The sequence below is a fragment of the Candoia aspera genome, chromosome 2, assembly GCF_035149785.1.
Source record: "Candoia aspera isolate rCanAsp1 chromosome 2, rCanAsp1.hap2, whole genome shotgun sequence".
NCBI lineage: Eukaryota > Metazoa > Chordata > Lepidosauria > Squamata > Boidae > Candoia > Candoia aspera.
In genome coordinates, this window is record NC_086154.1 from 1,187,162 (window position 1) to 1,203,060 (window position 15,899).

Below are 15,899 nucleotides of genomic sequence, written 5' to 3' on the forward strand. Positions count from 1 at the left end.
AACAACGTGAGGCTATTCCTCTGCTAATGACCGGCAGCATCTCCTACCATCGCCAGGTTATAGCGGAGGCCAGATGAAGCTCGTCTTCATGACTTTTACAGCAGCACAGCTGTGCTGTGAGCGTGTCAGAGCCAGAGGCACCCCGCAGGCGAGGAGCCCCAGGCCCGAACCCTCCTGTAGGTTCTCTGCCTCTGCTTCAGAGGCTTAGGGAAAGAGCAGGCAGCCCACCCAGGAGTGGAGCGGTTGGAAGCGCGGCTTGTTCCAGGTGGAAGAGGATGCAAAAGATGGGGGGATTCCTCTCATTTCCCTCCCAGTAAAAACTGGGAGAGTGGATAGAGAGGATCGTCCCTCATCGTCACCATCTGCGCTAGCATTAAGGGCAACCCTTTATGGCAGGCCTTCTCCGCCAGGGTCCCCTGGCACCCTCGGGTTCCGCGGGAGGTCACTAGGGGTTCCTACTGGCATACTGTGATTACTTCATTGTTGTTGTTGTTTATTCGTTCAGTCGTTTCTGACTCTTCGTGACTTCATGGACCAGCCCACGCCAGAACTCCCTGTCAGTCGTCAACACCCACAGCTCCCCCAGGGATGAGTCTGTCACCTCTAGAATATCATCTAGATCCTCATACAACTGATCTACTTCAGCTTCTTCAGCATCTGTGGTTGGGGCATATATTTGGATCACTGTGATGTTAAGTGGCTTACCCTGAATTTGAATTGAGATCATTCTATCATTTTTTGGATTGTATCCAAGCACTGCTTTAGCCATTTTACTATTAATTATGAAGGCTACTCCATTTCTTCTCTGGTCCTCTTGTCCACAGTAGAAGATCTGGTGGTCATCTGATGTGAAGTGGCCCATTCCAGTCCATTTCAGTTCACTGATGCCCAAAATGTCTACATTTAATCTTGACATCTCATCAATAACCACATCCAATTTGCCCTGGCTCATATACCTTACATTCCAGGTTCCAATGGTGTGTTGATCCTTAGAACATCGGATTCGCCGTTCACCACCAGCACCGTCGGCCGCTAGCCGTCCTTTCGGCTTTGAGCTAGCTGCATCATCACGTCTGGGGCTAGTTGAGCTCATCCTCTGTTCCTCCCCAGTAGCATTTTGACCATCTTCCGACCTGGGGGGTCTCCTCTTCCGATGGTATACCGACATATCTCTGGTTGTACTGATCCATTTAGTTTTCACGGCAAGAATACTGGGGTGGGTTGCCATTACCTTCCCCAGGGATCGCATTTAGTCTGACCTCTCTGTCATGACCTTCCCGTCTTGGGCGGCCCTTCACAGTTTAGCTCATGGTGTCATTGAGGTGCTCAAGCTCCAGCACCACGACAAGGTAACGGTCCTTTGCTGGAGGTACGACAGATACAGAACCCCAGGCGGCTTCCTGGCCAGTTCTGCAGTGGTTCCGGTCTTTCCTGGTGGGACCTGTCCAGAAAGTGATGCTGGAGGAGAAGAGTGCAGCACCCAGGGGAATGAGTTGGTGTGCATGATTGGTTGGATGGTGCCCTGCTGCTATCTGTTTTATTTCTTTTATTTCTTATATTTTGTATTTATCTATTTTGTTGTAAGCTGCCTAGAATCCTTGTGAGATAGGTGGCCGTACAAGTCCTGTAAGTAATTAAGTAAGTAAATAAATAAATAAATGCAAGATGGGTGGCTTATAAATTGAAATAATAATAATAATAATAATAATAATAATAATAATAATAATAATCACCACCACGACCACCACCCACCATCAGGCAATTGCAAAAGGCAGCTTTACTTGGAACACCTTACATCCTGTGACGATACCTTTAAGTTTATTAAACAACAAGACCTGCCTGTCCCAGGTCCTTGGGAAGGACTCAATAGGTGGACAAAAATGCCAAATCCAGTCTAACCAACTGGCTGACTGGGCCATCAACCATGATGATGATGATGATGATGATGATGATGATGATGATGTGATGATCTGTTGTCACCCAGCTGCCATGCTTTGCAGCAGTTCCAGTCCAGGTCCCGATGCTGCCATTCCCACAAGTTGCCATCTGGAGTTGCTGCTGCTCCTCTCAGCTCTGCACCGGTGGCTTCAGCTCTCTTCTGGGCTCTTTCCCTTCTCTCCTTCCCTTCCTCTAATTGCTTCGTTCCGCTCTGTTTCTTCTATCTTCCTTTTTCATCACATCGTTCAGTTGGAAGCCACCTTAGACATCGAGCAGCCCTACAGCCGGTTCCATGCGGGCTCCACCAGAGCATCTCTGACCGATGCCCTCCAGCCTCTGTTTGAAGACCGTCCCTGAAGGAGACTCACCATTTGTTGTGCTTTCGACCATTTGCATACACCTTATTCTCTTTTACAATGTTACATAGACCACGCTTAAAACTGATATTATAGCCCTCTTGATCAAGACAGGCGACGCTAATTAGGTTCTGCTCCAGTTCTGGCACGCATAATACATTATGGAAAGAGAACTTAGTGCCAGGTACTACATCAGAACCTCGCCCTGTTACTAAGGCCTGTTGGCCATTTGCCAAACTTACAAATTTTCTGCTGGCCGGGGTCATTGAAGGAAACAGCTTCACGTCGTTGACAATGTGTTTGCTCGCCCCGCTGTCTACGAGCCAAACAGCATTATCGTCTGTGTGGCTAGCCTTTACTACCGATATCTTGCCGCTGTCCGTCCGCCGTCTTGGACCTGCCCTATGCCGTCCGGCTCTGTCCAGGCGCTTCCTCGGACACTCTCGCTGCAAATGCTGTGCCGATCCACAAATATTATAACGAGGACAATATTATGTAGACCTTACGTGCTTTGGGAAACCACATGCCTCTTTCCTCCAAGGTGACAAATAGCTTGCCCGTCGCCTGGAGGTGCTCCTCCACGGACTCGCCTGCCTGGAGCCGCGCACGATATACTTGCCGTGTCAGCATAACTTTGCTGCCTGCTGTATCCCGAACATACACTCGGCGTAAAGCGTCCCAGCATTCCGCCGACGTCTGTAACCCCCGGACGTGCATTAACTGATCGTCTTCCAAGGCAAGTATGATGTTGGCAAGTGCCTTTTCGTCTGCCTGCATTTGTTCATCGTTCATGTCCTCAGGGGGAGCGCACACTATTTGCCATAGATTTCCTTTGCGGAGAAACATCTCCATTTTAACACACCAGACAAGATCATTGGTGCGATTCAAACGGGTGAGCGGGAAAGAACTGGATGTGGTAGAAAAAAAACTGCATGTTGACAGTGACCACACAACTCCGTGCAACGTGCTCAAAAAAGAAAAGCAAATCGTGCACCACAAGAAAATACACGTTCTGGGCCCATAACCTGTTGGAGAGAGAATTCCACTAAGCGTCGTGTCCCTGGGGTTGAAAATATCAGTCCTTGTGGTGCACTCTTTACCCATTTATTTACAGAAAAATGTGCAAAGAACAATAACACGCATAGCACTCTAGAAGTTGTTGGTATATAAAGGATACAAATTCCATAGAGAAACCAACGTCCATAATCCAATCAACATAGTCCAGTGTACAGCAAATCCAATAGCCAAATACAGCAGTTAATTTCTCAAACAAACCGGCAGAGTAACAGGAAGACTTTTCACAAATGAGAGAGAGAATGCCTATGCTTTGCTTCCATATTTATGTGGCTGCTAGCCAAACAAATGTCACCTTGCATCAACCTGCTCTGTCATTGTCTTCTGACTGTCTTGTGCTGGACGTTGCATCAGACATTGCTGGACATTGCATCAGACCATTGTTGTTGTTTATTCATTTAGTCGCTTCCGACTCTTTGTGACTTCATGGACCAGCCCACGCCAGAGCTTCCTGTCGGTCGTCGACACCCCCAGCTCCCCCAGGGACAAGTCCATCACCTCTAGAATATGATCCATCCATCTTGCCTTTGGTTGGCCCCTCTTCCTTTTGCCTTCCACTCTCCCTAGCATCAGCATCTTCTCCAGGGTGTTCTGTCTTCTCATTATGTGGCCAAAGTATTTCAGTTTTGCCTTTAATATCATTCCCTCAAGTGAGCAGTCTGGCTTAATTTCCTGGAGGATGGACTGGTTTGATCTTCTGGCAGTCCAAGGCACTCTCAGAATTTTCCTCCAACACCACAGTTCAAAAGCATCGATCTTCCTTCGCTCAGCCTTCCTTATGGTCCAGCTCTCGCAGCCATATGTTACTACGGGGAATACCACTGCTTTAACAATGCGGACCTTGGTTGTCAGTGTGATGTCTCTGCTCTTAACTATTTTATCGAGATTTGTCATTGCTCTTCTCCCAAGGATTAAGTGTCTTCTGATTTCCTGACTGCAGTCAGCATCTGCAGTAATCTTTGCACCTAGGAATACAAAGTCTTTCACTGCTTCTACATTTTCTCCCTCTATTTGCCAGTTGTCAATCAAGCTGGTTGCCATAATCTTGGTTTTTTTGAGGTTTAGCTGCAAACCAGCTTTTGCACTTTCTGCTTTCACCTTCATCATAAGGTTCCTCAGTTCCTCTTCGCTTTCAGCCATCAAAGTGGTATCATCTGCATATCTGAGATTGTTAATGTTTCTTCCAGCGATTTTAACTCCAGCCTTGAATTCCTCAAGCCCAGCATGTCGCATGATGTGTTCTGCATACAAGTTGAATAGGTAGGGTGAGAGGATACAGCCCTGCCGTACTCCTTTCCCAATCTTAAACCAGTCTGTTGTTCCATGGTCTGTTCTTACTGTTGCTGCTTGGTTGTGGGAAGGCAGCGCGTAGAATTCTGCCTTCTGCCTGGTGTGGGACTTGCATGCCAGGGCCTCGGTTCCAGCGTCCACATTCGGCCCTCTCCCCATCCCTCATGTTGGCACCGTAAGTGCCCTTTCTGCCTTTCCCGCAGCACGCCTAACCCTTTCGTGCAATGGCAGCCTCCTTTACGCTCTCCTCTGGGGTGGCTTCTTGCCCCCCTAAGCTTACCAGCCCTCCTGAGACTCCTGCGAAGGCTACAGCAGACGCAGCTGGGGGGCTACAAGCAGAGCGACCTCAAGGAGCTACTCTTCACCAAGAGGCTCCGATTCGAAGGGTCTGGATTTTGGCTGAAATCCCTCCTTGGGTCTAGTGCGAATCCGCTTCCCTGATGCGCCCCAGCAAGGACATGGGCAGGCCCACGGAGCCCTCTCCAGCACCTGGGAAGGGGGACCACAAGGGGAGCTGGACCACCCTGGGCGCCATCAGCCGCTGAGCTGGGCGGGGAGCCTCTCGGTGCCATTCCTCCTCTGCCCACCAGGGGGCGCTGTGGGGCTCTTGCAGAAATGGCCCGGACCCTAACCCGTTTGTGTGTGTGTGTGTTGTTGTTGTTGTTTCCACAGGGTGGATGTGAGGAATCTCAGCCTGTTCCTGCCTCCTGGTGCTGTGGAAGTGAAACTCCAGCCCTCCTGCAGCGCCCTGTAGTTTGAAGCCTTTCCAATTGCCCAAATAAGCCCTTAATGAGGCCGAGGGCAGACAAGCAAGACCAGTTGGCTCTTTCACACACCCAAACCAGGTTAATAGACTGCAAGGGCCGAGTTCACACGACACCCGACGTGCAAGGAGAGCAGCCGCCTTCCGGTCAAGGAAACAGCCCCAGTCCCAGGATACTGAGCAGCTCAAATGTCTGGCCCGTTTTAGCTGCACAAAGCCGGTCCCGGGACCCCCGTGGCCCCAGATCCCAAGGCCATTTGCTTCCTGTTTGGCCTGGAGAAGCGCCCGGATCGGTCTCCCCGGCTTTTCCAGGCAGGCCCCCCTCTGGCATTGCGGGCGAGGGGAAGAGTCTGGACCCCATTGCTGCGTCTGCCCCCCCCCCAGGCCTGACAGGGGCTGAGCATGCGCCTCCCCCCCCCGTCACCCCCTGCCCCGCCTCCAGGCTCAGACCCAGGGGCTGCTCCCGGGTGCTCCCTCCTTTCAAGCCTCCCACTTCCAGCCTCCCCACGGAGGGACCCCCGACTCAGCTGGAACCCAGAGAAGCCCCGGACCACGCCCACTTCAGAGTCCGGCAGCCCCAGCCTGGGGTTCCCCGGGGCCTTGAGAAGGCTTCAGAGGGCATCTAGTCCACCCCGTCCAGGCACACAGAGAAAGAGAAAGCCTGGCTGAGAGTTCTGGGGAGGGCAAAGGAAGGGGGGGTCCCCTCTGGGCCGGCAGGGACCCCCCCGGAGCTGCAGCCCCCCAAGACCGAAAGGATCCCCCTCCCCCTTTCTCCGCTTCCTTCTCTGCTCCGAACTATCTCCTCCACCGGGCGAATCAGGAGAGACTCTGCCCGGAGACCGATGACGCTGCAGAAGCGAGAATTCCCATTGGTCCTTCTGCCTTTCTGGGCACTCCCAGTTCAAAGTCTCAGAAAAAACGCTCCCTCCCCCATCCAGAGCCTCCGATTCCTCCTCGGGGGCTGGGAGCATCTCCGTCCCCCTCCCCTCTCTATTTGGGATACCCAAGTGGGGCAGCCCCATGGGCTCTGCCGGGGTCCCCCTGCTGCTGCTGCTGCTGCTGCTGGTGGGGGCGCTGTGCCGGATCGCCGGAAGCGAAGGGGGGAAGGAGCCCCCCGGTAAGGAGGGGGCTGGGAGGGGGGCTGGGAGGGTGCCCCTGATGCTGGGGGGAGGGGAGGAAAGGGGCTGGGACCCCCAGGAGGGACTTTGGGGAAGGGGCCGAGGACAAGAGAGGGGGGAGCCTGCAGGAGCCTCGATCTCCGCGGGGTCTCTGCCCCCCCCTCCCCACAGCCCCCCAGGAGGACGGAGAGGGACCCCCTTTCGAGGCACAGCCGGGGGCCCTCCCTCGCCCCCCCGTTTGTTGCGTTAAAAGAGGAAGGAGAAGGAAAGCGAAAGGGAAAGCGGGAAACTGTATTGAAGGAAACGTATTTTTCCTTCAACAGAAACTCGTTTTTCTTTAAGAATCTCTATTTAGAGGCTCTCCCCCAGGGAGCCCCACCAGCAAAGTGGGGGGGACTGAGAAAGGCCCTCCCCCTCCCCCTCCCAGTGGGTCCTCCAGAGGCCATCCATCGGCCTCCCTAGCAGGTCTGCGCCCTCCCCCTCCCCCTCCCCGCGTGGGTCCCTCCTCCAGTCGCGGCCGGGAGCGATGGGCTTGGGACTCCCTCCTGACGGCCTTCCTCCTCCTCCTCCTCCTCCTCCTCGCAGCCCATTTCTTGCACCAGGTGAAGGGCGAGTGCCGCTTCCTGAACGGGACGCAGCGGGTGCGCTACCTGCAGAGAAGCATCTACGACCGGCAGGAGACTGACCGCTTCGACAGCGAACTCGGGAAGTTCGTGGCCGTGACCGAGTTGGGGCAGCCCGATGTCGACCTGTGGAACAGCGATAAGGGAATCCTGCAGGACGCGAGGGCCGCTGTGGATCGCTGCCGGTACAACTACGGGGTTCTCCAGGGGATTCATGTGATTGGCCGAAGAGGTGAGTCCGGGAGGGAGGGAGGGGCTTTGGGGGGGGATGCCGGGACCCCCCCTTCCTTAATCCATTAAATGTATTGAGATTCTCCCTCATGGACTTTTCCCGCCTAATCCAGCGAGTTTTAGAGAGCAGCTGCGGAAATTTTGGTTGTTTGTGGGTTGCAGTTATTTGTGGCTCCTTTTGGGCTATGAAGGGGCGTGTTGGGATATCGAAATTTTCAGCCTAAATTAATTTTTGCATTTTCCATTTTGTATTTCTGGCCTCTGGCAGCCCTGCTTTGCTCCTCCTTTATTCCGCGCTCCCAGATCTACGGAATATTCCTCTCCTTCCCGGGATCCAGACTCTCTCCCTGTCCGGAATCAGGGATCCCTTTGATCCCCTCCAGAAAAGGGCCCAAAGATGACTTTCTTGTGGGGGGGGAGAACCCAGCAACATCTCCCTCCTCCCAAATAGATCCTTAGCGACCGATCAATCGATCGAAGGGCCTCCGGGTCCCCCTTTCCAGCCAGGAAATGTTTGGCCTTTTAGGATAAAAATCCATTTCCAAAGGTCTGAACAGGGGGATTGGCAAGGCCATTTCTTTCGCCTCTCCTTCTGCCCTTTCTCTGGACATTTTCCTTCTTTTCCTTCTCTATTCTTTGTTCAGACTTACTTGGAGTCTGGCAGCTTCTAAATCCAACAAACAAAGAAACAAACAAATAGAGGAAATGATCTAGAAATTATACTTCTGATTCCGTGTTTAAACCAAGACGCAGACCTCAGTCCTACGGAATGGTTTAGGGACTTTTCCCCCTGCCTGAGAAGAAGCTGATTCAAGGCTGAGAAACATTGTTAGGCCAATCGAAGCCGCGGTACGTCAGCTGAGAGCAGGGCCCACTCCCCCTTGGCACTGAAGGGGTTGCCTAGTCTGGCCATGAAGCGTCTGCAAGAAACCAGCAAGGCTCGGAGAGCACCAAGGACCCCACCCTTGCTTGGCCAATTTTGGGGGCCTGGGAGAAAAGCCCCCCTTGGAACCACCCTTTTCGTGACAGACCCAGCTTCCCCTTCAGCCGAATCACTTCCGTCTCATAGCTGGAAAGTTCCTGATTTGCGGGCAGAGTTTGAAGCAACCCATTAAAATCTTGATTCTCTCTCCCAGATTTCTTGCCCATGGCCTAAATTAATTTTTGTATTTTGCATTTTGCGTTTTTATTTTTATTTATTTATTATTTACATTTTTATTTGTTTATAATATAAATGATATTATAAAATAATATTTTATTTATATTTTATTTTTGCTCTCCCCCCCAAATTCCCCCAAAGGACCCCCAGCAAGGATCCGGCACAGCGCAAGATCCCCGAGAAGCTCTTCTGTCCATCTGGCTCCGAAAGGGCAATTCGGAACTTGTTAGTCTTCTGAGGGGGGATGGATCTTCCTTGAGAGGACTTGGGCAATTGAGAGAAGTAAACGGCTACCCCTGATGGTTGCTCCTTTGCCCTTTCCTTGCTTTTTTTTATTGCCGCTTTTGTTTCTTGGATAGTTGTAGGTTTGCTTAGTATATGTCCACGTTGGGCATTAAAATCCTTTGATAACCAACCTTTCAAGATATTTCTTCAGGGCAGCTTCATCGATGTCAGCCATGGAATATAATTATTTTGAAAAAGCTGCCAATTCTTCCATGATTTCTGATCGTTGGTGTAACAATTGCTGATCTTGTCTGCGTTTCTTTCTTTTTTCGAAGCTGAAAGGCTGGGAAGTTTCCTGGTTTATTCGCATGTTCAAAGTTCTTTTGTTTGCCAATATTATTTTCTCTTGGAATTCTTCCATTTCCAGTAAGTTAGCTTCTTGCCATTCTTTCATCGGGTGTCTTTTGGGGTTACGTCTGCGCTCGTATTTTGGCATCTAATTGTTCCTCCCTTTTAGTGTTTTCTCCTCCTTGTTTTGCTGTGAGTGTAACAAACGGCCCCCCCATATACCCTTTCCTTGTTTCCCAAATGGTTGCGTCAGAGATTCCTGTTTACTTTGGGAAAGAAACGCAATTCCTCCTGGCATTTCTGTAGGATGGCGCCATGAGGTCGCAACCCATCATTCGCCCCCCCTCTGAAAGGAAGTTTTGCTCCCGAGCACCACGCAAATAATATCGGATTATGCTCCGTGAATGTCCTTGGAGGGATTTGCCCCTCGTGAATAGGGGGCACTAAAGTGTCAGAGGCCAAACACGCGTCTCTTCTGGAGTCGGACTGATGCCTGGCCGGGAAGAAGGTCCGGCCTCTCTCGGTTGGGTTTTGCGGTCTCGAAACGTCCATCGGGGCCAGTCCACATTTCCTGCCTTGAGTCAATTTATCTAAATTCAGACCTGAGAGTCCACTGGTGTCTCCAAAGACAATATTTCACCTTCTTCCACTTCTGTTAATTTTTGAAAAAATCTTCTAGAATTAATCTTTGCTTTTATTTAGTAGAGGCGAAGTTTATTATTTTGTCTCCATTCCGTAATTTAAAAATTAAAATCCTTCCTGCTTTTGGCCCTGCTGATTCTCCCACGTCCCTCCTTCTCCTCCTGCTTCCCCCCCAGCCAAGCCCACCGTCACCATCTCCCCCACCAAGGCGGACCCCGCGTCCCCCAACACCATCCTCCTCTGCACCGCGACGGGCTTTTACCCCCTGGAGATCAACATCCGGTGGCTGAAGAACGGGCGGCCGGAGAAGGAGGGCGTCGCCTTCGGGGAGGAGCTGCAGAATGGAGACTGGACCTACCAGCGCCAGGTGATGCTGGAGACCCGGCCCGAGCGTGGGGACGTCTACGCTTGCCAGGTGGGGCACGCCAGCCTGGAGGCCCCCATCACCATCCAGTGGGGTAAGCCCCTCCCTGCCCTCCCCTCATGCCCTCCCTGTCTGGGGACGCCATCCTGCCCGAGAAGGGGGCACCGCTGGGGCTGGCAAGACCCTCTCTGAGTCCAGAGCCAGAACGGACCCCCTGGAGGAAGCTGGCCCTGATCCTCCTGCTCACGCCGGGCTCCTTCTCCCTCTCCCTCCCCAGAGCCACGTTCCTCCAACTCTGCCAGGAGCAAACTCTGGACGGGGGCCGTGGGGGCCATGCTGGGGGTGGCCTTCCTGGCTGTGGGGCTCTCCCTCTACCTGAAGAGCAAGAAAGGTGAGTCTTTGGGGCTGGATAAGGAGAGATGGGGAGGGGATCATGTAGGGGAGGCATCTGATCAAGATGGCATAGAAGGTCTTCCTGGACCCCCCCAGTCCCAAGGCTGGTGGCCCCACTGAGCCACCACAGATCCTCTGATGGGACTAAACAGCCACAGAAAGAGGGAAATCCTTGGGGGGGATCCCTTGAGGGCATGATCCTGCGTAATCCGTTGCCCAGATTGATCAGAAATTTCTTTAGAAAGCTTTATTCTTGGACAGGCTGTAAGAGTATATAATGCAACATATTATGGGCTATCGACTGAGAGTGGGACCCCTAAGTGCTCCAGACCTTTTTCAGTTTTGGTTGTCTCTCTCTCTCTTTCTTTTCAGCAACCTCCATCCAACAACCTGCAGGTGAGCGCTTTGCATTCCCCTCCAGGAACTAATGGGTTTAATTCTGTCTTCTCCCCAAAAATACCTCTTAAGTTACCGCAGGAGCCTTGAATAATGCGCAAATCCTCCATGCTGGGAATTGGGCTCATTTACTTTCTGCAGCAAAACTTTCCAAGACTATCTGGATCCCCCAAATCTTTTTCTGAGACCTTTAGTCACTTTTTCTTCCAGGGGACCCCAAAATGTGATGCAATTAAAAACAAAAACACACAACACTAAAACATTGTCCAGGATGTTTCCCCCTTTTGGGAAAGTGCAAAAGGGAAGGAAAGGAGGGGGACCATTCAGATCATTGGGGGAAGGGGAAGGAGCACCCCAAATTTGTGGGCTGCCCTCCCTTCCCGCCCCCCTTTGCCATTTCACTTAAGTTCTGGTAAGTTGCACCAGGCTCCGTCCTTTCCTGCCACCCCCATCGTAGCACCACCTTCTTGGTTAACACAGTATTGAATATCTGTGTGGGGGGGGGAGGCCTCCTCTCTTGATTAACCCCTTAATTAAGCCAGTTAGGGATAAATTCCACATCAGCAGCATCACGCTGGAGCCTCCCTTTGCAGCCCCTCGGCTGACCTCGGACCCCCTTCGAGTCCCGGGAGATGAGAGGGGAGGAATCCCTGGTCCTTCACAGCCTTTTCCTCCCTGCAAGGGGCGGATTCTCCCTCCATCTGGTCCCTGCCCATCAACCACCCCCTGCAGTGTGGGCCTTCCTTGGGGGAGCTGAATGGGGAGGGGAGGGGAAGCCCACCCCATGTTTTTTCTGCAGACTCTCCCAAAAGAACTTTCGTATATTTAATTGAAGGTTTTACCATATATTCTAATTTTCTCCCATATCACTTTTTTTACAGCACTCATGAGTTAATCCTGCTATCGCTTCCTGCTGTCAGATGCAAAAGGATGTTTTTTTCAGGAGCTGATGAATTTCTGCCTCTTTTGCAACCCTTGAAGGATGGAAGTTCGAGGCGGTGGGTTGGCGAGAGGAGGAGAATCGCAGCCTGGACCTTCCCCTGCCAAGACCCACCAGCTTCCTTCCACGCCTCTCTTTCTCTTGAGGGAGGGGAAATCAGGAGGGGAGTAGAGGCCATCTAGTCTGTCCCCAGGAACTCTTGGCCTGCCTGTCTCTCCAGACCCCCCAACCTCTCCTGCTCAGCACAGACCCCAATTCAGTGCAATGGCTGCAACCATCCACCCCACAGCCCCTTAACCCAAAATCCATGTGGCGCTTATTCCAACCCACTGGATCCGGAGAGATCCCAGATGCTCTGCATACTGAGATCCCCCCTTTCTGAGAAGTGATCTTGGGGATCAACCGCTGTCTGCCCAGCAGAGCCCAACCACTTTTCCCTTCCTTGGATCCCCCCTCGTTTCTCAGCTTTGAATCCACAGGAGCTTCATCCATGTTGCGGTTCTCCTCTGAGTTAATTTCCTTTGGTTTTCTTTGCTATAAATCAATAAACTTTAGACTGCAGGAAAAGCCTGGAATGATGTGAGTTGATGCTGTCTGAATGGTGTAATCTCAGCTCCACCTTCTCTCCAGGTCAGAAGCCATGTGATTAAAGCCAGTTTGGTCTAGTGGTTAAGGTGCTGGGCTAGAACCCAGGAGTCTGTGAATTCTAGTCTCGCCTTAGGCACGAAAGCCGGCTGGGTGACCAACCTGAGGATTATCCCGAACTGTTCAGGGAGCTAAAACAGGAAAGGGATTGTGAAGCGCCGCAAAGATGGCAGGAGATGCCGTGTCCTTCTGGGGATGTCCGTGCAGCGTCTTTTAAATGCGTTTGGGTGTGGTCTGTCCTTGCATGCCAGGAGGTGTGGACGAAGGCTGTGTGTCCATGCCTTGTTTCCGAAGTCTCCAGGTTTGCAGAAAATCCTTCAGGGTCCCCTCAGGGTAGTATATTTTATTGTACTTTGTTTCTTCTAAGGACTGTGATGACTGATATTTGGGGGGCTCAGTGGGGAGGCGGAGGGGCCTCCTCGTCTCAGGTCCTTCCGGCGAGCCGTGGGGAATCTGACTGTCCTGGCTGCCCAAGGACAGGACAGTCGGATCAGCCCTGCCAACCAACCCAGCAGCAAACAAGAGCCCAATCAAGGAACTCCCAAGGAGAGGGCACCAACACAAGCTGGACAGTAAATCAACAGAGAGCAAGGCCCACTCCCTCTTCGCGCTGAAGATGTTGCCTAGCCTGGCAATGAAACATCTGCAAGAAAACTCCAAGGCTCAGGGAGGACCAAGGACTCCAGTGTTCAGCCCTGAGCTACCAATTTTCGCTTTGAGAAATACAAAACTCTTTAGGATCAGAGCATTCGAGAATGTCAGGGCTGGATGGGACTTCAAAGGTCCTCTGGTCCAGAGCAGGCATCCCTGACCGATGCTCATCCAACCCGTTTCAGCGCTTTCAGGAAGGAGGGTCCACCTCCCCCAAGACCGCAGATGCATGTTAAGGCCACGCGCAGATGCAGCCAAAGGCAATGGTACTTTATTTTACCTTCTGGAACCGGGAGGAGTGTGGTACAGGCCTGTCTTTACCTTGCTGCCCCCTTCTCCCTATGGGGTACTGATCCAGGGAAGCCTTAAGTCATTAGGGAGAATACAAGCAAAGGGAATCGTAGAAACACTGACCGAGGAACCTCCTGGAAAGATTTAGTGGTCAAGAGACAGCAGTCAGGAACAAGGCTAGATCACTTTATTTTATTTATTTCTTTCTCATATTTAGCCACCGCCCATCTCTCCCAGAAGAGAGACTCTGGGCGATTTACAATAAAATACTTTAAACAATGTACGCTTGTGAGTAGGTAGAGATCAATGTTGTGAGCAATTAAAAAGGCTTCAAACTTCAGGGTGCTGCAGGAGGGCTGGAGTTTCACTTCCGCAGCACCAGGCGGCAGGAACAAGCTGAGATTCCTCACATCCACCCTGTGGAAAACAACAACAACAACAACACACACACACACTTGGGTTGGCTGTGAGAAGGGAATGGGAGGTAGCTGAAGGGAGACAGAGCACCCTCTACCATCCCAAAGGCTACTTTCTAAAGAAGGAACAGAAGAGAACAGCTTCCTAGTCCTCATGAGGATCAAGCCAATTAGAGCTTCTGCGAGGGATACAGTCTGTGCCCCGGCTGGGCAAAGGGGTCCCCTTGCCAGATGCTGAGGGTCCTGTCCCTCCTTGTCTGAGGGCACTGAAACCTTTTTCCTCATGTCTGGGAGAATTTTGACTTCTTTTTCCTGCAGCTGGGCTCGCTTACTCAAGCCACTCATGGTGCTTGGAGGCCACTGGCTGCCCTCCTGTGGCCTAGGAGGATCTCCCCTGCACAGGTGGCTTGGGGGAATCCGAAATGCTTAAAAGAGAACAGTTGGAGGGGGCTTTGGAGGTCATCTAGCCAACCCCCTCACAGGGTCACACATTCTGCTGTCTGGATGGCCCTCCTCCTGGGAATCCCCTGGCTTGCACCCTGGCCCTGTTTCAATCAGCCCTTGACACTGGCTCTGTCCCCAGCCCCAGGGTTAGAGGGGGTGTGATTTTAAATCATTGTTGGCTGTTTTTCTGGAGTTTTGATGACTGTGTGAGCCTTTTGTGTGGTCCATGAAGTCAAGAAGAGCCGGAAGCAACTGAACCAATAAACAACAAAAAAGCACATCATACTTATTAGAAATATATTATATGTAAAAAGTTGGGAATATATAAAACTGTATATAGAAAATATACCTTGGTCATAGGCAATTACAGCTAACAACAAACATTAAGATTACAAATAGAGCCTTTTGCAGCATCAGTTGCCAACAGGAGATCAGCAAAGCTCCCGCCGGAGGCTCCAGCCTCACATCCTCGTACTACGGGTTCGACAGTTTGCCTGCCAGCCCTGCAGTCCCGCCTTGGCGATGGGATCTCAGCCCATTTCTACAGGGAAGCTGCACACCTGCGGCGATTAGTGCGCCCTCCCTTGATGTTGTTGTTGTTTATTCGTTCAGTCGCTTCCGACTCTTCGTGACTTCACGGACCAGCCCACGCCAGAGCTTCCTGTCGGTCGTCAACACCCCCAGCTGTATGATGTGCTGCCCTACGATAAATTGCCTGGAGAAGTCCCTGAAGTCCTCTTGGCACGATTTCTGAACTGGTTTGCCCTCCTTCTTAGCGCTGGGGGAGCATGACCGGCCCAAAGTCACCCGGCCGGCTTTGTGCCCAAGGTGGGACTGGAACCCGTGGCCTCTCGGTTTCTGGCCTAGCAGCGTAACCACACCGCCAAACTGGCCCTCTCCTCCGTTTTACCTGTGATTTTATCTCTTACGGGCAAAAATTGATGCAAATGATGGGCTCACAGGTAGTCCTCACTTACCGGCTGCCTCGTTCAGCGATCTTTCAAACTTACGATGGCACTGAAAGAGCAGGTCTATGACCGGTCCTCAAACTGGCAGCTGTTCCAATGTCTCCATGGTCGCGTGATTGCAATTCCAGTGCTCCGCACCTGGCACACCTTCACGACGGTTGCAGTGCCCCGTGGTCGCGTGGTCGCCATCCGCGACGGCTTCACAGATAGCTTCCACAGAGCAAAGTCACCGGGGAAGCCAGCAGGAAGTCGCCAGTGGCGGTGATGTGATGCTGCACTTAACAGCTGCAGCAGAGCTGACGTGGTAAGTCCACTGGGATCCTGTGGCATGTCACTTGATGACTATGTCACCTTGCAACAGAGCTGCCCTTCCCAACGGCAATGAGCTTTGATTCAGACATTCCCATGAATCAGCTCTGAATAAACTTTCCGAAACAAAACGTACAGCCATATGTGCTTCTTCTCTATTCTCGGTTCTGCTCATACTGCAGCATTTGTGTACTAAAATATAGGATAAATTTGACCACAACCAGTAAATCACAACATCCCCATTTTAAATCTCACTCTGTATAAATTGCCATCTTTCAATCCCGGTCTTTCTATAGGCAGAAGTACTTTATGGGG

At 51.8% G+C, this 15,899-nt stretch overlaps 2 protein-coding genes across 2 annotated transcripts in view; both read left to right on the forward strand.

Moving 5' to 3' along the window:
• The window catches only part of LOC134491913 (zinc finger protein 595-like), a 610,720-nt gene that overhangs the window by 71,325 nt on the left and 523,496 nt on the right, over positions 1-15,899 (forward strand). The window lies entirely within an intron of this gene.
• Positions 4,772-15,540, forward strand: LOC134492590 (H-2 class II histocompatibility antigen, E-S beta chain-like). Its single transcript, XM_063296742.1, has 8 exons — positions 4,772-4,833; positions 4,934-5,044; positions 6,360-6,538; positions 7,125-7,394; positions 9,944-10,225; positions 10,409-10,566; positions 10,897-10,920; positions 15,301-15,540. Exons 1-8 carry the CDS (start codon positions 4,772-4,774, stop codon positions 15,538-15,540), a joined length of 1,326 nt encoding a protein of 441 aa, XP_063152812.1.